Genomic DNA, 21,489 nt, shown 5'->3' on the forward strand with positions numbered 1-21,489 from the left:
CAAAATTCTTACATTCTATTTGCTCCATGTAATTTCCATCTCAGTAAAGGTAATTGTTGAGGATGCTAAGGCAATTTATAGGCATCTGTGGGCTCATAAATCTTATGTGCTTATCCTAGAGATGTGTCTTCTATGTATGCTATTTAAGGCAGTTGATATCATCCATCACCATGTATCTATGGTAAAAAAAAAGAGCTATTGTACCAAATCTGATCTCTGAGAAAGCAAACACAGGTCAGCCCTGGCAGCAGCAGGTTCATTACAGAGGGCAGAATGGAGATGTACAGTTTGTGAAAAAAACTGACACTTCCTCAGGTTTCTCCCTATCTATGGATTCTTCAACTTCCTTGGAAAAAGAAATAAAACCCTAAAAAATCCTGTAATAGTTAGGCTTTCAGGAGAAGGTCAAACATCCATATTAAGGTCCCAGTTACAGGTACTAGACTGGAAAGCATTTCAGACTGTTTTGTGTTAGTGAAACATTTCAGAATATTAAAAATGAACAAGAGTTGGCAACGAGCTTGGAAAAGGAATATTTCCATTCTGGGAAGAAGACTCTGCTTTAGTAGCTGTGCTTAGGAATGCAGTCTTGATTGTGCCCACTTACTCTTCCCTAACTCAGATCACATGGTCTCTGGATGTATGCCAGCCATTATCATTCATTCACTCTATTAGGACCAGACAAGAGCTAAACTGATGTAAAATCCTGAAATGCACAAACTGTGGGCACTGGGTCCTCAGCACCAACTTGTTTCACTCCACAAACCTACTCCTCCTCAGTTGCACTACTCAGTAATGCAGAGACAAATGACTGAGTTAGGTACTGAGTCACCTTTAGGGTGTTCAGCTCCCAAGTCTCTGCCTGTTTCAGAAGGAGCTTTGGGTAAGCCTAGCCACTGAACTCAGGCTTCTCAAACTTAACACTGGAAGTGGAGAGTAGAAATACTCCTCTCTTCTCCCATCTGTGCTTACGAACGAGAGTCCCACACAACTGAGGAGCCCTTCCACCTTTAGTGAATTTGATGAGTTGACCATGTTGAGTGGCTGCACTGAATCTTTCAACTTCTTATGAATTTATCATGTAAGTGGTCTCTCTGCTTGACTATTAATTTAAATATTCATGCAAAATCTAGGATTACTTGATGCTTTTCTCTCTTTCATTAAGCATTAACTCAATATGAGGTCACAGAATTATTTTAGTTGTGAATCAGTTGCTTAATAACAGTTTCCTCAGTCATGTAATCCTGTCGGCAGTAAGGCTCAAATAATTCTTTCATTTTTCTGCCTACATATAAATGTATTTAACCACTACTCCGCACGAAAAGGAAAAATGAGTTAATAAGAGATTTTCAGTACTTGGGTTTACAGTGTCCAAAACATACAGAGAAGCATGTATCTCTGAAATTAAACAGCTATTTCTGTAACTACTTAAGAGATCAAATGCTGTTTGAATGTCAAACATCAATATATCACCTCTTATACAGTACAAGCAGGATCTCACACTGTTTTATCATTAGCAATTAATGGCTTGTTTTTGACTATATCATACATCAATTAAACAAGTTTACAGGCTGCAGTAGGCAAAGGCTAATTGATTTATTTTTAGTCATAATTTTTAATGGATAAAAATTTAGTATGCTTATAAAGTGAAATTTCTCCTGATGAAATACTAAATGTTTCATAAACAAAATATTTGATTTTGACATTACTGTGATGCTGTGTGTCATTTTTAGTGTCAGAAATATTTATGATTTAAACAGAGCAATGCATGGGTAAAATGTTTTCAAAAATTGCAAAACTAACAGAATGTGTTCCTGCCTCATAATAAACAATTGTTGAATGATGTTTATTAAAACTGGCTCTCAAGTGACAGTTAATAAATGCATAGTTCTTTTATGCATGCTAAATTCAGCATTCTGAAAACTTAAAAGCAAATTGATCAAAAACAACGGAGATAAAAAAGTCACAAAGACAAAATACAGCAACACCAGGAAATGACAGGGAAATAATTCAGACTTAAAAATGACTTATTATTTAGCAACTTGTAACAACAATTTACAGAATTAAATTAGAGGCAAATCAGAGTCTTTCTGATGTTTTAGATATGCAATTTCTCTAGTGCATATAGTTTGATCATACAGCAGAGAAATTCACATTATGATGTCCCCTTCAAAAAAACAAAACCCCCAGTTTCTCTCCATTTCTGATTCCAGGTTACAAATATTCATAGATAATGAATGAAGAAGAAAAAAAAGAATACAATAAAAATCAACAATTAATCTATTTTAATCAAAAACTTTAAACATTTCTTTAGTATTTGGACAAGTTAAGACTGTCTATATGCAGTGTATATCTATGTATGTTTCACATATACCCAGACCATATCTGCACCGAATTGCAAAAATACTGCATTTAATGGTCTTTGTGTCCTTTACTGTAATCACTTCATTGGCTCTTTGATGTTGCATGCATTTGCAGTGATGATGGAAAGAGTTGCTTCAACTATGTATTTTCACCTCTGTTTCTAAAAGGTGAAGGGTAAAACTTTTAATCAAGGACCAGTTTATCTTTAATTAGGAAAAACATAATTAGGCATTATCACCTAATTGCTATTACTGATGGAGAAACTCATATTTTCACAAGTAGTGACCCATGCTGTATTATGTCTCTGCTGTTTACCGCATAATAAATCTGTATTTGTGTTTGGCAGCCAGCCAGCAAAATTAAAAGGTAATCAACGTGTTTCTCTGCAGTCTGGTCATCAAAGCCTCTGGCTTCAAAGATGAATAAATAACAAAGTCAAGTTGTGATGTCCTAACAGAAAGCTTTCTTTGGGAATAACTATATTTATCTCCTCTGTCAAGACATCAAATGATACTTGAAACAATTGTATACAAAAAGCTTTGCAAAACAGATGAGAAGAACTGTGTTATACACCTGGTGTTGAATTAAAAAACAGTTTAATGTCTCAAGGCACCACCACGGTAGAATTTTATACCTGCAAGTAATCATCTAGTACACTATTATACAGTTAAGGTAATGTATTAATAAATAGCTTGTGCAATTTTGGGAAGCAATCTATAAAGGAATGTTAGATATACAATAGGCACGTACTATAATACAAATAAAAAATAAAATTCCTAGAAAAAGCATGCTGAGCACCTCTTGGTATAGGTTGAGTTTCTTATTCTAAACACTATGTAAATCTTAACTTACAAAAGGTAAAACTGAAATCTTATAGTAACTGCTTATTTAAACTGATTTTCCTGGGTATTTGCTTCTACGTCACAGGATTACTTTTAGGGACAGAGGACTCTGGTACTGGCTGTAAGGGGCTATCTTGTTCATTCAGTTGTGCGTTCAGGTTTTCAGAAGTTAGGAGAGAAGAATTAAAAACTATTTCACTTAAGTCTGATTTTATGGATACCAGATGTGGTTCTTGAAAACTTAACGGTTCTTCTAACACCTGTGTATTTTCTCGTGTCATTCCCATATCTGACGGTGACTTTCGTTTCATTCTTGTGTATGATTTGTCTAAATTCTCCATGCCTTGGTCAGTTTTCTGAAATCGCCCAAAGAACCAGATGAAGAAACCAAACAAAGCAAAAGCCAGCAAACTTGGAATAAAAGCCAGACATTTGACATCAAGGCTAGAGCCTGTAAATCTGCTATGCAAGAACATGTCCCCTTCAGCATAGGTCCGGTTCGTCAATGGGTTAGTGTTATTGGATCTCCACTCCCAAGATAACTTAGTTCTATTAAGGTCTTTCAAGCTTTCTGAGTCCTTCACTGTGTAGATCTTCTGTCCAGGACCGATATATTGACCATACTCATGAGGTTTGTAAAATATTTGGTTTTTCCACATATTCAGATCCAAGATTAAAACAAGGAAGATAATTCCATAGTTAAACCATTTGCCTGTTTGGAAAAATAAAGTTTTGTCATCAGATATATCCATTTTAGAGGCAGTACAAACACAGTCATATGTAAAATCTATGCAGATGAAAAAAAAAGTCCTTTTTTATTAGTCTGTAAAGCAAAGCTGTAAATAAATTTCCACCATAATCAGATTTATGCTGAATATCCCTTAGTATTTCTCAATTAGGTCTGGACACATAATAAAATAATGTTGTAACATAACCACAGCAGTATATCAATTCAATTAACATTACGGTTTGTAGGTGATCAGTTGATCAGACCACTAGGTGATGTGGTATAGATCAATAAACCTAAAAAAGCAGGAATTCCAGGGCTTAAAAAATATTCATAGGGAAATTTTCCACGAAAAGGCCATATTTGATAGATCCCTTTATATTCTAGAAATGACTCAGGTTTTCGAGGTCGGTAATTATGCAAATTTTATATACTTACAATGTCTATATACTTATGTTGTTTGATATACCAACCATGCTGTGCAGACATATTCAGGTGGGGGAATTCAGATAAACTGTGACTTATAGATATCGCACCCTTGAGAAATAGCAAGGGCTGATTGTAGAATTCAGAGTCTAGTCAGCTTAGCTTTTCTTATAATCTGTGTGATGATAAACTCCTCCAAAGAGGGACTCATAGTCTAACATTAAGCTTCTGTAATACTGGAGGAGGAAACCTCTCTCCTTTTATTATTTAAAATTGCTCTTTTGTATGCTTCCTCCAGGCATCCAAAAGACATTAAAGGTAACTTCATGCAATTGCAAAGTTGGCCCTGCTTTGAGTACAGTTTCTGGAAGAGATGAACACAAGGTTTCCCTTCTAACCAATATTTTTCTGTGAACAGACAAAACAAATTATACTATTCTCATAGTCAAAGCATGTCTAACATTCTAGCTGGACATGTTAAGATCTTACCTGTGCAGTGACAACTGCCGACCACCCAAGAACCTGGGATTATGTGAAAAGACATTCACGGAGGAATGTTCCTGCTGTTGATGAATGATATTGGTCTATGCTGGAATCATATTTAAGTATGTTTCAAGTGAAAAAGCAAATGAATGTATGAGAGGATCTATTAAATTACTTAGGCTATTGACTTGCAAAGAATAAATGGATTGCAGGAAAGTCTGTTTCTTCCTGAAAGTCTGTGCGTTCAAACTGTATAACCAGAATTCTCCAGGAGCATAAGGAGAGCAACTTCTTTCAGCAGTTATGTTTAACAGCTCTTTCAGTTTAGATTAAATAGACTGAAAATTAACAAGAATGTTCATTCTCTTGTGTTACTGTCACTGTCCGGAAAACAAACTGCACTGAAAAGACCTTGCAGTCAATCCCATATTTTCTGAATAACTCCTCTAGCGAACTCAAGTTGGATGGGGCTTTGAGCAAATCGATCTAGTGGAAGTTACCCCTGTTCATGGCAGATGGGTTGGAAACAAATGATCTTTTAGGTTGCTTCCAACTGAAGCCATTCTATGAATTTCCCCAAGATTTTGTCAATTTTATCACTGATCTGTTACCATTTTAGAATATTATCACCATATTTTATAATACCTAAGTTTCTTAAATCAACATCAAGACACTGCAAGTGACGCTAAAGTATGAAATAAAATAATAAACAGAAAAACGTAACTTGAGGTTTCCTGCAGATGTTTGCGCTGTATTTCACGTTTCTCTCCATCAGAATAACTCTAGTCTCTCCATCATGTCTGTCTTTCAACAGAGAGACACAAGATACATCTTGCATAGATGGGCTGCTGGGACATGTATTCACTGATCAGTGCCTGGTGTCAAACAGAATATAATGGCTGACTTCTCCTTGCTTTTTCCTCAGCTGGGCACTAAATTATATGATACTCCTTTACCTAACCAGCATTTCTTAGGACACGATGATAGTGTCACTACTTTTCAGATTCCCACTGTCTGAAAATGTTTTGAAAATGGTCATGGATTCAAAACATATTTGATGCTGAGTGGCTGATATAGAGAGTGAGAGCAATCTATACAGAGAACACAATCATATAATTCTGATTTCCTTAGGAATAATAGGCTAAACAGAAATTACAATGAAAAAATATTAGAACCATTATTTTTTTATCTATGTCCAGTTTGCAAGAAAACATGATCTGCTGCATTCTAAACTTCCTTTCTCTGTTATTGTTACTCACTTGGACACTCTTTGAAACAATAATTTGGAATGAAATATTACTCTGTGTTTCAACCTGAAAGCAAACCCTTACTGCATTGTCCCAAAATTCATGCCTTAAGCTGTGCTCATTAAAAAAAAACAAACATCCAGTTCTTTTGTTATTGGCTTCATCAAAATATTACATGTGGCACTTTGTGTTTCTGCAGAGCCAAGACAGATGAATTTTCAGAGAGATACGCTAAACATCAGGGATAACAGGAAGGGGAAAAACTCATGTAGGATCAGGATTGCTCTTTCCCTTCAGCTAGACATGACAAGAGTGAAGATTTTTAGGGAGAAAGATCAAAATATGAAGCATAATGAAATGGAGACACTACTGAGATGGTGCTTATAAAGGCCAAAATATACTGTGATGGTTTTCTTGATTGTCTATTTTCAGGTATGACTGACAAAGGAAACCTAGACATTGCAATGCTGAGTTGCGACATAGATCCTCTTTAGGCATTAAGATACCCAGTGGATTTCATAGCGATTGCCTGTGTGAGCACATTGTCTTTAATGCAACATGTAAAGCAAGCTACATAATGAGTAAGACCTGAAACAGCAGCCTGCTGTGGTGAAGAAGTTGACTAAGAAGACAGTAGAAAGCACTAAAAATACTGAATTGCCTGAGATCATTTCCAGGTGCTTGATCTCAGGTTTCATGTAGTCTCTACACTATGGTTTCATAACTGTTAATCTGTTCTACAATGGATCCATTTAAATAATGCTCCATCCCTTTTACATTAAAAATTTAAGTGCTCACCTGATTGAAGAGAGATATGCTATTCATGTTTCATAAAAAGCAGGAACTTGAAACTCCCTCACTCAGCTCCTAATCAGAGTTAGGGAGGCAGATGCACAGCCCTAAACTCTGCTGCTGGGATTGTTGGGTTAGTGTGGACTATACAAACAGCTTAGATCCATCACCTCATTTAAGGAAGATGAATTGCAAGCTGTATGTCTAAGTGGTAGCTAGTTGCCTGAGAACAGCTGTTCTATAGTGGATTTTCTCAAAACTCCTTAAATTTCTCACTTCTAGATAATTTTTCCATCCTTTGCATCACTGTCATGCTTGATGAGCTCTATGACCTTTCCTTTTCTTTTGAATAATGTTGTCACCAGAACCAAAGGCTGTGTATGAGTAACACTCTCACTATCACCATATATGAAAGCAATAACATCTTTCTGCTCCTACTCAGTAATCCTTGCAGCCAAGGACTAAATTAATCCCCTCAAACACAAAATGATTGTGAGTTAGTGCTGTCTTGGTTACTTACAGAAAATGTTTTCCTCTTTTCTACAATACAGTGTCCTCTGCCATCTATCCCTCTTTAAGACATGTACTTTACTACTGTACTAGCAGGCACGGTAACCAAGTAAATCCAGTCAACCAAGTAATCCTTCTAAATCAGTGATGTATTAAAGCAGACTGAAATAAGAGGTCTGATAGTCTCCATTCACAAACTTCTATCTGATGAAAATTCCCATGACAAGCAATTTTTGAGACCTAATATATTGACCAACCTTTAACATTATACACATCAATAATCTATGTATATGAAATTATTGTCTATTACAACTTAATTTTAGCATAATGCTTTTTATAGAAAACTTTAAGTCATATATCAAGCTTATATAGGAAATAAGCTAATAATTTTGGTAAGCTAGAAGTCAATCATGACCTTTTACCTTGCACATAAACAAGCTCAAGTTTGTAGTTTTGCAAAGAGTCAGAATAAATACATGATGAAGCTACAGATATTAATTTTATTTTAAAAGATTTGAAGTTTCATTCCAGATTAAAAGTGACAAGGGAAAATGCAGCCCCACACTATGAAGGCATTTAACTTGTCTCTTTAACAGTTTCTGTAGGATCATTATCACTGTTGCTTTAGAGTTGGCTCTACTCCTGTGAAATCTGTGTGGCCAAGAATACTGGCATATGCCTGGCCCCAATCAGCTGTTCATGGATGGAAGGTGGATTTTTCACACACAAAATTTGAAATAGAAGGATGTAGAAAGATAAGCTCTCAAGACTGGAAGACTAGTCAGCAAACTGAAAAGAATATAATATCCAGTCTTCAATGAAGTTACCAAAGAAGGAAATCATGTGGGAAAATATGTTGCGTCATTCAGCCATGCACTACCTAAAAAACAGACCTAGTTAATAACCAGCTTTCACAGCATTGACATTCTTACATGCTACACACCATCTGGAGAGACAGAAATCTGGTTTGCTGTATTCGGAAATGTGGTGAATACTGAAATTTGGTGAAATAAAGATCCCCCAAAAGAAAAATTGGAGGTATGTAGTTAGCCAAGAGTGTGGGTGTCCTTGTCAGGCTGTGATGCAAAATGTGAAACGTTTTATAGGCATTGGAATGGGCTGCCCAGAGAGGTGGTGGATTCACCATCCCTGGAGATTTTTAAACGCAGATTGGACGTGGCACTGAGTGCCATGATCTAGTAAATGGACTGGATTTGGACCAAGGGTTGGACTCGATGATCTCGGAGGTCTTTTCCAACCCAATTGATTCTATGATTCTATGATTCTATAGCCTAACAACCAGCATTTGGGGATGAAAATTTATTCCTGGTTTTCTGAGAAAGCATGTATTCTCCTGGCTAGGACATTCACCAGAAGGGAACCTTGACCCTAGAACAACCTCCACTTATGGCAGTGTGGACATGCATCATAGGCCCATGTTCTGAACACCAGCCTATACAGAACTCTGCTTAGAAACAGTCTCCCCTCCCTGCTGAAGTTGAACAATTGTGCGACGCACATGAATGCCAGGGGCCTTCTTGTATTGAAAGAGGTATGGATTGTCCTTTTTCTAGAAATTCATGTTTTCACCATCTGAATGAGATTTTTGGACAATTCCACATGCAGCACTTGGAATATATCCCAATATTTCAGACTAGCTGCTGATTCTAGAGTAGTTTCATCTTTTTATGTCCACTCTGGAACAGACTGTTCATTTCCTAAAAAAAAAGGATCTCCTATAGAAGCCAGTCCTCAGCATTCTTCCTGAGGTCAAGAAGGAATGCAAAAATTCCACTTAATAAGGCTAGATGCAAGCAACCTCATCCTGTGCTACCATAGCCAGAGGCTACTGTAGGAAATGTTGACTTTAGACTCTTATCTCAATTGCAATTTGGTGTCTAAAACCACTCAGATACCTCTGTAAAACATTTGAAATATTCTTCATATCTTCTGTCACATTAGTGTTATTAACTAGACACATGCACACAGACAGACCACTCACAGCTGATCTAAGATGAAAATCCTCTGAGGTTTTTTCACATTTGTGTGCACAGACAGCTTGTTTTTACCTCTTAAGCTTTCTATTTTTGCCCACAGGCTCCGTCAGGCTACTCTTTGTGGGCAATGTTTGGGCTGAATCTAGACACACTGTTAGTTTAACTCCACAAGCCTGCCATGCTAGGCACTCACCAGTTATGAAGGTGATGATTTCTCCTTTGGGTGGAAAGGCACTTGGGCTAGATTAGCACTCAGAAACACATTATAAACAGCCAGAAAAATCTCCCATCTGTTCTGACACCCAAACCTTAACATTTCCTATTTGAAAGTTACTCACACACTTCACATCAGATGCTCTTGGATTTCCAGTGCTGCTATTAAAGGGTACAAGCCAGGCCCCACAGTGCCTTTTAACCATGAAGTAGCAAAATTTACTTTTAAGTTTTACAAATTTCCCTGGGTATTATAGAAACTAGGATAGATTATGTATTTTCATAAACATCAGCCTAAAAAGGAAAACACATACTTTGCAATGAACCATCTGTCAAGGGAAATCCAGATGAGCTAGGCAGATGCAGGAATTAAAGTTATTTTTGATGTTCTTGAAAAAAGCAGCTATCAAAACAGGATGAAAATATTTAATACTCAGTAGATGCTTGCTGGGAGTTCCTAGATGCAAAGAAATGTGAGTAAAATGAGATACTCAGTTACCAGTAAAAATAAGATAGGCTTTTCATCGTAAATTTAAAATTACAGTGAAGCATATCAGCTACAGGCTAGAGATGTTAATTCAATATTAATGCCAACTTAAAACATTCAGAAATCACATCAGACCTAAGAAAGCATGTTATTAGTTTGAAGTAACAAGATGGGTTAAAATAATACATTTTGCACTGTTGTATTTATCTGCCTTTTTAGACATTGAATTATGCAGAAACAACCTTTAATATTTTTGCTCTGTTATCATGATCTTTATTTTCTGACAGCTGAAATTCCCATGAAGTCACTGAATTCAAGAGATAAGACTTTAAGACAAAATAGAAAAAAGGGGAAAAACGAAAAAGAAAAGCAACTGCCTTTCGAGTTGTGATAAAATCAGGAGAATTGGCAACACAGTGCATGTAACTGTGAAATCCTTCTTCTGTACAGAACTTGCACAAAGCCATTAAGCACAAACCAACAGAAAGGTGGCTTGAAGTCCTTCACTACTCTGAATGTCCCTTTCCTTGGAACTGCTTTTTTGTGGTACCCTTGCTTATTAGAACAACCAGTTTTGAACATGGCTCCTCTTATTTATAACAATCAACAGTGACTAAAACAGACTGTAAAAGAACTAAATGTAAAATTTACCAGGAAAAAGATGGCAAATGTTATTTCAGCCATACTTTCTTTCTCCTTGCTATCTGGGAGAAAATGGCTTCCAGTTTCTAAAAATCAGAGCATAGGTCATAGATTTACAGCCTGGTTTTATCTATATAGCTATTACTAAAAGAAACATCATTCAGGCCTTAGTCTTACTTTCTGGATTGTTACTTAAAAGAAGTCTCATGGTTAAATTCTGGATCCTGTGTATTAAACAGCACTGAAATAGAGGGGGCTTCCGGCTGTTATCACTGTCCTACCAGCATGTCATCTGCTGCTGTTGAATTCATGTGCATCACTCTCTACTCTCATTTTAGACTGGATTATATTCATCTTTTTATATATGTATTGAAATAGTTCTTTCTTTTATTAGCTCCTTGATTTGAGTAGAATATTACAAGTATCTGCACATCCACACAGTAACTAGAGCTTGAAAATGATCCAAGATGATGCCCTAACCTAAGACAAGAACTGATGGCAAGAACAGATGGTTCAAGTAAAACTTACCCAAAGGGAGGTTCTTGTGCCATGTGTTATGGCTGCTTATTAGATCTCCTAAAGGGTGGTGTGGCACTGAGATAAAACAGGCACTCAGTAGACAGGATACGTGACGTGCAGTCAAATGGATTGATTTGTCTAGTGAATCTAATAAATGGATCTTGTTAATGCTGAGCAGGGAAAAATTTTCCTCAGCCTTCCATTCATTATCTTATTCTGATTAAAAGAATGCCTTCTTGCCAGAAAATCAGAAAGGACTCCAGTCCAGAAAACTCTACAATGCAAAAATATTGGTTTCTCTTGGTTGGCCTGCTTTCAAACAGCAGCACTGCTAGCAGTTGCATTTCTGATCCCCAATTTATGTTCTTTGCTGTTTTTTATTCTTTGCTCTTCCCTGATTATCATCAATGTCTCTGTCTCTTCTGCAATGCAAAACTGTTCTTTGTTCTTCAATCCCTTTTCTACCACCCACTAATTATATCCTGAGTTTCTGTATCTGATGGCACCACCCAACCTACCATGGGTAGTCATTGTTCCTGCTCCTCTGTGCATCCATTCCATTACTTCTCCTTATACAATGGAAGAACTGTAGGACATTTGTGAACCTTGTGGGAGCCCCTCCAAATTCATGCTCTAGTCTTGAGAAAAAGGAAAAAAATCTTTTTTTGCTTTCCCTGAATATCATTCCTATAATTTACATAATATATTTGATGCCTAAACTCTTTTTTCCTCCTCTCCTTTCCCTTTTTGTTCACTTGGCAGAGAAAAATGTGTCTCTCATATACACATTCCATCTCCTCTCACCCTATACCTTCTAGTCACTGATCAGGAGATCATTTACTTCATCCTATTCCATAAACCACTAGTGGCTCAAACAGTGTCACTAAGACACGTCCCAGTTGCTGTCTCTCAGCATTCCAGCAGGGCACCCACATTGAATTTTGAAAAATCTTGCATCCTTCTGTGTTTCCTACTGGCTCATTTGCCTCCCCTCATTCAATAGTCAACAGGTAACTTCTGCACTAATTTTATCTTCTTTTCTGTTTTTTAATCTCATTTCTGCCTTCTCTGCTGAAAATACCTCTTCTGAAACCTCATTCAGTCTATCTCAACTCAGTGCTGGGTTCATCATTCTTTCCTTCTCATTCTTTTTCCCTTGGCTTTTGCTGTCTGGTGAGCTTGTGACTCAGCTGCTAGCTCTTGGCCTTATCTTTCTATCATCTCTGAATGCTCCTTTTGTCCCTGATCCACAGGAGTTTCATATGGCTCTGTCCTTGGATGCCCTCATCTATTTTATTTCTGTGTGGTGTCATGGGCTGTGACTGTTTATATTAGCAGTTAAAGACCCCTGCCAATTCACACGTGCATTCTTCTGCTATCCATTATTATCCATCTCTTCTCAATGCAGAGAGAAGCTATACTCCTTCTGTATAGCTTGAGGGTAAACCAAAATATTTATCCCTATTTAACCTTCTTCTCTTTTTCATACACTATTTTTATTAAAATACTGGCTCACAGTATGCAAGGATCAGGTACTTTTTATCTATACATATCATCCATCTGAATAACTGCAATTCTATTTTATTTGAGGTTATTGAACTGTCTGCTTCTGGTTAGATGACTGATGGAAGTATGGTTATGAGTGGCCTTTGCCAGATGAGAATATCCAAAGAAAAGATATTAGCATAAATCACAGCAAAGGCATCTGAAAGCATAAGAGATTTGAAGATGAAATAAGCTGCTAATTCCCCCAGAGAGCAATTTTAGAAAAAAAAGATCTCTGAAGCTACATTAGGTATTACTTAGTGTCACAAGAAGTTGCTGAAATCCATTGTCTTGGTTTGAGCTTCCCTCCCCGGGAGCCAGGGGGCCTAGAGGTGATTGGCCCAAGGAGAGCTGTTCTTTTTTGCTCCTGTGAAAATTAGATATCAACAACAGCCAGAAGTTGTTGGTAGAGTGTCGGAGTGTGTGTCGCAGTGTGTGTCTGAGAGTGTGTGAGAGAGTTGAGAGGTGGCAGGGCCCCCACCCCCCGAACTCGGGGGGCTCTGGGCCCCACGGCCCTGGCTAAGCCACAGCTGAAGGTAGCGTGGAGTGTTGGGAGGGAGAGAGGTAGACTCACAACCATGAGGTAAGAGGGAGAGAGGCAGGCCTCTCGCGAGGAGGTCAAGCCCTCTTTCTCCACCCCCCCCAGCTAGACTGCAGGGCTTGGGACAGTTATAACTGGATTGAGTACCCTGTAGCCAAGGCGAGGGGGCTTTCTTTTTCTTCCCCCACTGCTTGCGAAGGCGGTGGTGTGGATTTAAGGCAGGCGAGGCTCTGGAGCCGAGCCAAGAGAGGGGCCAGAGAGGCTCGGTTGCCGGGAGAAACAGTTGCGATTCGTTGCAACAGCTGGAAGAACTCCAGGCAGAAATCGGAGACGGGTCAGAGAGGGCTCAGAGGTGCTCTACGTTGGGTTTGGAAACTGGAAGATGCAGCAGCTAAAGAAGAGTGAGAGAGCCAAACAAGCAGGTGTTTTCTGGGTAAGGACTTTAAAACTATTTGGGGTAAAAAGAACTGAGTAGAGACTCAGAACCTGCAACCTGGAGGGTGAGAACAGAACATCTTACCCCTGGGAGGAAACCTTCACGAAACCAGGGAGGAAGGACTCAGAGCTGACTCTTTGGACCTTTCGTGATGAAGATCCTGATGGCACAAGCTGTTTCCCTTGCAGCTCAGGATAGGACCTCAGCATGAAGCTAAGGGCTGGTGGGGGTTTCAACCCTTTCCCTGATACTCCAGCGAGAGAGAGACTTTTCACTATCGCTCTGAAGACTTTTCCTGAACTGATGTGGGAGAGTCCAAGGGGTGGTAGAAGCTGTGTTAATATTGTGTATATAACTGCTTTTTAGTTTGTATAGTATTTATTCTGTATAGTAATAAATTGTATATAATTCCCTTCCCCCATATTGAGGTGTACCTGCCTGAAAACTTCTCTTCAGTGTTGAGGTAAACTGGGGGGAGGTTTAGAAATTGGAAATTGGATTTTTGGGGCTCTCAAACCGCGACATCCATGAAAACAGTAGGTGTCTCTGATTCATAAGATACAGGTTCCTCATTTCCTTAAGATGTTTATATATGGATGATATGGATACGGACAGATGAAGAGATAGAAAAAAAAAACTGGGACACACACAAAAGTATGTGGTTAAGCACATGGTAGCACACAGAAGCAGTTTACTGTGTGACTGTGTCACAGTCTGTAAGATTACATACCTGTTATATGTATGTGATATTCCTCTTTCAATATCTTTTGGAAATATGGTACTTTGAACTGCATGTGTGCAGAGGGCAAGCCTGGAAGATTCACTTCAACATCACCCATAAAATGTGGAAACTCCCAGTCCTGTTAAAAAAGAAAAATAAGAGACTAAATACAAGCTTTCACAGTATACTTTTGCCCTTTAAAATGTCTTAAATTAATAAAAGGAAAAGGTTCTATTTTTAACCCTCCTATTATTGGATTTTCTTACTTTAAGTTTGATTGACTCACTTGAAATAGAATACCTTATTTATATTAGATAGTCCACTATAATTTTTACCTCAGCTCCATGTAATTATGTATTTAAAAGTTCACTTCAGAATGACACCCCTTGTATCAGCTGACAATACAAAATAGTCTAAGGAAAATATTTAACCTATTTAATAGGTTACTAAATAAATGATATTAAACATAAATATTTAAAAGATATAAGATATTTAAAACCTTGCAAAACTAAGAATACCTATACAAAAACCTTGCTTTACTAGTTACAACTTCCATAATTTGTAATTTGATGAACAGTTTACAGGTAAGAAATTGACAAAAAAGGCCTGAACCTTTCAAACATTGCATATATCTGTATTCTACTTGTTCAACTTATAGGGTGTTTCCTGTATTTGGCCTTAATGCATTTAAATAAACACTCTCTGTAAGTGTAGGCCCTTCAGCATGAATCAATCCAAGCACAGTTTTCTCCACTACTGTGCTTCAGCTGACAAGGTAATGTTGAAAATGTGGAAGCTCTTACATATCATTATGCATATTTTGGTAGCATGTGGTAACCCCGCTGAGGAAGAGCTGCATGTAAAGCAATTTTTCACTTGGTTATCTGCACCCACCATCAGTCACTTGAAAATGGGTATGACAGCACGGCTTATTAGAGTCCAAACTGAAAGTCTAGCAGTAGTGCTAGAATCAGTACAATTACTGCCAGTGTCCTGTTGGTGACCTGCTGTTAAAAACACACTGCCCCTGTTCCCATGCATATCCCTGGGTTTGTATCCAACAAGCTAGTGAAACAAGCACCTCATTTACTAAAAAAAAATATAAAGGAATATGGAATGTGAAGAGGTCAGAAAACCATCCCAACACAGCCATCTCCCCACAAGAACGAGTTCCATCTTTTTACTTTTCAGTTTTGTAGAAACGGAAAGTTTCTTTCCAGAGTAATGGAAAAAAAATAGTCAAAACTAAGAATCGTTAAAGTGGAAGGAGCTGTTGACTCCCTCAAAGGCAGAGAAGCCCAGCAGAGAGACCTCGATAAATTAGAGGGCTGGGCAACGACCACGAAGTTCGACAAAGACAAGTGCTGGATTCTACACCTGAGATGGGGCAACCCTGGATGTTCATACAGACTGAAACACTGGAGAGCAGCACCGCAGAAAGAAACCTGGGAGTCCTGGTTGATGGCAAGTTGAATATGAGTCAGCAGTGCCCTGGTAGCCAGGAGGGCCAACTGTGTCCTGGGGGGCATCAGCTGAAGCATCACCAGCCAGTCCCGCTCTGCTCTGCACTGGGGCAGTCTCACCTTGAATATGTGTGCAGTTTTGGGCACCACAATATAAGAAAGATATAAATCTATTACAGAATGTCCAAAGGAGGGCTACAAAGATGGTAAAGGGCCTTGAGAGGAAGCGTATGAAGAGCAGCTGAGGTCACTTGGCTTGTTCAGCCTGGAGAATAAGAGACTGAGGGGAGACCTCATCACAGTCTATACAACTTCCTCATGAGGAGAAGAGGAGGGGCAGGCACTGATCTCTTCTCTGTGCGGATCAGTGGCAGGACTTGAGGGACTGGCCTGAAGTTGTGTCGGGGGAGGTTTAGGTTGGATATTAGAAAAAGATTTTTCACCCAGAAGCTGGTTGGGCACTGGAACAGGGCCCGCAGAGAAGTGGTCACAGCACCAAGCCTGACAGAGTTTAGGAAGTGTTTGGGTGATCCTCTCAGGCACATGGTGTGATTCTTGGGGCTTTACTGTGCAGGGGCAGGAGATGGACTTTGATGAGTCTTGTGGATCCTTTCCAACTCACAATAGTCTATAATTATATGATCTCTGAAAGATAAATCACTATATATAACTTCCAAGAATTGCTAAACTCTCCAACATTTTCTACAATGGAAAGGAAATGGAAGAGTTTTATCACAGGGAATAGCATGGCCCAAACACTAACACCAGCTGATTTGTGCTAACTCTTTGTGATACTGAGTAAAAGGGATTAACAGGAGTGCAAGCAAGGAAAAAAACCTGATACTCTTTACCTGGTTCTTAATGTTCACAGTAATTCAGAATTTACAGATGCCAATTTACAGATGCAGAAAATAAGAGAAATAAGGATGCTCTCCTTTTGCCTTATCACTAATGCAACACATGCAGTCCTGGTCACGACATATGGTAATATCTGCCCAGCTGCACAGTCCCTTACCCTGTATCTGCAGACATACTCTTGCAGGTGGCAGGCATTCAAAAAATGCCCAGAGATAAAAATTTTATGCGTGCAAGTTTTCAATTCACAGTATCTAATATAACTCTCTGGACCGGTGTTTCATGTTAAGTCATATGTAATCTCACCCAGAAATAAACATAAAGAAATATATTATATATTCCTGAAGGTAAATTAATGGAGAGCTGTGGACTCTGCATTAGAAATAAGCAAACATGGGAATATAAATCTGGCCTCCTGTTCCTGCCTTGCCCCAAGACTCCTACTGGGCCTTTTGCTGATTTACATTGCTGATAAAATTCCACCATGCAGAATTTTGTATTGAACTGTGTCTTTGCATTTCATTTTTTTATAAACAAGCTTTTTCCGATCTGGATGAATTTTACTTGATAATAACATTTTCTACATATAAGCCCCATACTATATGAAGCACACCTGAATTGTATCATGACAGTAGAATTTTGCTGTTAGTTTCCTTTGCCTATGTGTTTGTAGTGTTAAGTTTTTTTCCTGTTTTCTGTGTAAATATAAAACTGTCTTTCTTGGTAAATCCCAGGTTTTTACGTTTTTTTCATCTCCCCTTTTCCCTCTGGGAGTGGGACACCTGGTGCTCAGCCAGGTGGACACCTGGCATTCAGCCAAAGTAAACCACCACAATACCCATGCCAAGCAAATGCACATACTCTCTGTTGCAATGCCAGGTGCTGGTTTAAGACCCTACAATGGAGGTGACAGCACCAATTTGGTATCTCTTCAAGTAAAGATATTTTTAGTAATGGTAACTGAGCATCAAAGCCAGACTTTCTGATGTGATTTGGCCCTTTCTGCCATCATCTGAGGAAAAGAGAAGGCATTTCCTGGGCAGCCCTGTCCTCACTCCAAGCCAGGACACACAGCTGCACAGGGTCATGTTGGCAATTCCCAGTGTCCTGGCTGGCTGCAGGATTGCTCCTTGGTGGTTTTTGTTGCAGGTTCTGGGCTGTGCTCCCAAGCTCAGATGAGGACCAAAAGCCAGCAGGATTCAGTAAGGATCCTTAGCTGTTTGGGAGGTGGATGCTAGCCCTCAGCAAACCACATCCTATGCTTCATGCACACACAGCCCCACATCGCTTAGCCACCAGCCCCTTTCCACCCAGGGAAATCTGCCACAGAGAAGGTGGGACCATGACTAAAAAACACTAACTACTGATGGTGAACAAATATGCAACACTTTCATTTCTCCTCCTCTTTGAATGTAGCTCATAGGGTGTTTGGTACACAGTAAATATGAAATAACACTAAAAGTAATATAAACACTGTTTAGATATAATTAGGAAAGAGGACAAATGCACATCGAATATTTCTGCTTTAAGTAGTTATGATATATGCTATATTTAATGCTAGGAATACATTTGTACTTTAAATGTCTCAGAATAATAAGCAAAAACAGAGGTCCAGAACGGAGAAAATGCACATATGAATGTGTATGTGTGTTTCAGAAACTGCTTATAGAAATTTTTTTATTTACTTATTAAAACTTTTTGAGGTAAAGACTGTTTTCAGATATCTTTGCATCTCAGAACATGGCAGACAGACAGCTAGAGGAAGTTTAAGAAGATGCAATGGTTTTATATTTTTGCAACTGTTTGAAGTAAAAAATGAACAGCTGGAATTCAGAGACAAAGGCCAACTCCTCCGTGGTTATCTCTAACTTCATTGCAGTGCTGCAACTTTCAGTGGTCTCTGCAGCTCAAATCTCTGCAGCTGGAAGCTGCTAAAGTGCAAACATAATTATAATGTTTCATTCAAACCTACATAAGATGGGAAGTCATCAGCCACGAGTAGAACTCACTTTCATGCCTGTGAGATCAAACTTAACTGCTCAGCTTCTGGCCTTTTGTTCTTCGCCAATGCGTTATTTAAAGAGGAAGAAAATGTGATAGACATTGCTGGGTTTTGCCCTCATTAAATGAAAAATATACATTTACTCTTAATATTACCACCTGTAGAGCTATATAGGTCCTACAGTGAAAGATGACACATTATTCTTCAAAAGACCTCTTTCTTCATGTTGGTACTATCAGTGCTAATCTATTCATAGTTTTCAAGTCTAGAAAATTTTATTTGATCTGCTCATCTTTTTTTCTTCATCTGTCTGGATTGTTACCAGCAATAATAATCGCAAAACTCCATCAGGAACTGTGGCACCAACTCTCTAACTGCAGACGCTGCTTTACCTTTTATCACTTAGTCTTGATTTAAAGAATTCAAATTATTGAAAAATCACTGTAATGGTGGAATAACTGTTTCAGTTGAACTCCAACCTACTGACAGAAGACTGAAGACAGCTTGCAGGATCAGACATGGGTATAGAAAGGCTATCCCTCCACTATACGTCAACATAAGGCAGGAAATACAAGACTACTGTCGTTCTCCGACACCTTAGTGCTCTTCATTCCTCAGTCTTTGCTTAGTTTCTTCAGGTTCCTGGTTTTTCTCAAGAAAGACCACTGTAAGTCTTGTTCATTTCTCCCTTATTTGAAAAAATGATAATAAGACAGCAATAACTCTCTCCTAGAGAGTTAAAGCAGCAATGCATGCTTGGCTTTTAATTACCCTTTCCATTAAAAAATCATTACAGAATTCTTCATCCATTTCTACTTATTTAAAGACAACAATTCCCAGGCTACACAGGACCCAAACAACCCTTTTGCACTCTGCACTCCCTGCAATTTGAATTTAGACATTAATGCATTTTGAGTGTAGACAAAGCTGTGTACGCACATGTCCTCAAAACAGCGCCCCTTGTTACTGAACTGTCTGAATTGGTATTTAGCCTTTCTACAGGAAACTCAAAGTAATCTCAAAATTTCAGTCCACCTAAAATAAGAACTGCTTGCATTACTCTGAAAGTCCTGTATCCATGCCACTTACTGGCAGATGCCTGATTCATGATAGATGGCACTGCTCTCTTTCTCCCCTGTGACTCCAACCTCGTAGTGCCTTGATACAGCAGATCTGCTCTGCATAACATATCACAGATAGGAAAATTCCTACCAAACCCCACAGCTAAAATGTTTATCAAGGTTCTCATCATCTGTTCAGTTACATCAGCCTCTTTCCCTCTGGCTTTCACAAGTGCAGTTGTTCTCCAACAATACAGAAATGTTGCTTCAAAGACCATTCTCCTAGTCTGTTTCTTTGACCACAACATTCTTCTCTTTTATCCAATAAAATATAGGCCACTTCCTTTCATATTGAAATTCTTTCAGATCTTTCAATACCTTAGGTACAGACTGTCTATATAACAGCTGCTCCTTCAATCAGTCTATAAATTCAGCCTATGAATTTTTTCTCTATTTAAAGAATTTTTTCCCTGAGCAGTTCCCTATCAGCTGCAGAACTCTATGCTTTCTTTCTTCTGTATAATTCTCTTTTGCTATTAGAAAACATTAGGATGTCATGCATTAGGTACCCTGGATTACCTGTCATCCTGACTGATAAAGTCACTATTGTTTGTACCCACCTGTCTAACCAGTCATAACTCTTGGACTTTCTTTTGCAATGGAATTCTCTAGGACTGGGATTGTATTTTGTCTGTCTTTGAGCATCATCTAGCACAATACTGCTCCAGTCCTTAGTGACCATTGATAGCTCTTCGATAGGACAAATATTGCAAGCAGTGTGAAGAATTAATGGCTATCCCTTTCTCCTCTTTCATTAGGAACAAATGAAAACAAGCCAGTGCACAGGGAAGGATGGACACTAGAAGATCTAATATCTTGAGACTTGAGTGACCAGGAAGATCTAATATCTTGAGACTTGAGTGACCAGGAAGATCTAATATCTTGAGACTTGAGTGACCAGGAACAACAGTGATCACTATTTCCTGCTGAGGGCATGGACTGTTCTGTTTTACAGCTACCATTTAACTACTTATAAGTAACTTATCTGGATGAGAAGCACCAGTGAGAACTTTTCCAGTTAATTCTTGAGTCTGTTATGCTGCTAAATAAAGTGGTAATATTATAATATTGTGTATCGGTAAAAGATAAGCAAAGCAACTTGTTCCCCACTTGAAATTTCCCTAAACCACCAGCAAATCAGTTGCAATGGTTTTTCTGACTACCTCAGCGACAGGTTTTATGGAAGCCATTTCTGTGGTGAATAGGAGAAATGAACATTCACTAATAATACACAATACTTATATTTACAGATTTACTGTGACTGCAGCCTGCTGTCAAGGGAAATCACAACAGAAGAGCCAGTCTTTGTGGTACCTTATAAACCCAAATATATGACTATGATGTGGAGAATAAAAATAAATTTAAAATACATTGCTATATAATCATCTTCAACAATATGAGTACATTTCATGAGTACATGCAATAATACACATTGTGGGAAATATACCCTCATTGGATTTGAACAGTAATATGATACCTGGGGCATTTCAGGATTTGTAAATACTGCTAATGCCATTTGTACCTATTTGAGAACAGTAAGCTCTGCTTAGAGTTCT

General features: G+C 38.4%; 1 protein-coding gene across 2 annotated transcripts in view; it reads right to left on the reverse strand.

Moving 5' to 3' along the window:
- Positions 1–1,829: 1,829 nt before the first annotated feature.
- TMEM117 (transmembrane protein 117) overlaps positions 1,830–21,489 on the reverse strand; it is a 185,953-nt gene continuing 166,293 nt past the window's right edge. For both annotated transcript variants that reach the window (XM_029963660.1, XM_029963661.1), the window contains exons 6-7: positions 14,502–14,631; positions 1,830–3,918 (exon numbers count right to left, since the gene is read on the reverse strand). In XM_029963660.1, the coding sequence (XP_029819520.1) occupies positions 3,281–3,918; positions 14,502–14,631 (768 nt within the window). In that variant the 3' untranslated portion in view covers positions 1,830–3,280. The remainder of the gene's footprint in view (positions 3,919–14,501; positions 14,632–21,489) is intronic.

The sequence above is a fragment of the Manacus vitellinus genome, unplaced genomic scaffold (genome assembly GCF_001715985.3).
Source record: "Manacus vitellinus isolate BGI_N305 unplaced genomic scaffold, ASM171598v3 scaffold_5_pilon, whole genome shotgun sequence".
Classification (NCBI taxonomy): domain Eukaryota; kingdom Metazoa; phylum Chordata; class Aves; order Passeriformes; family Pipridae; genus Manacus; species Manacus vitellinus.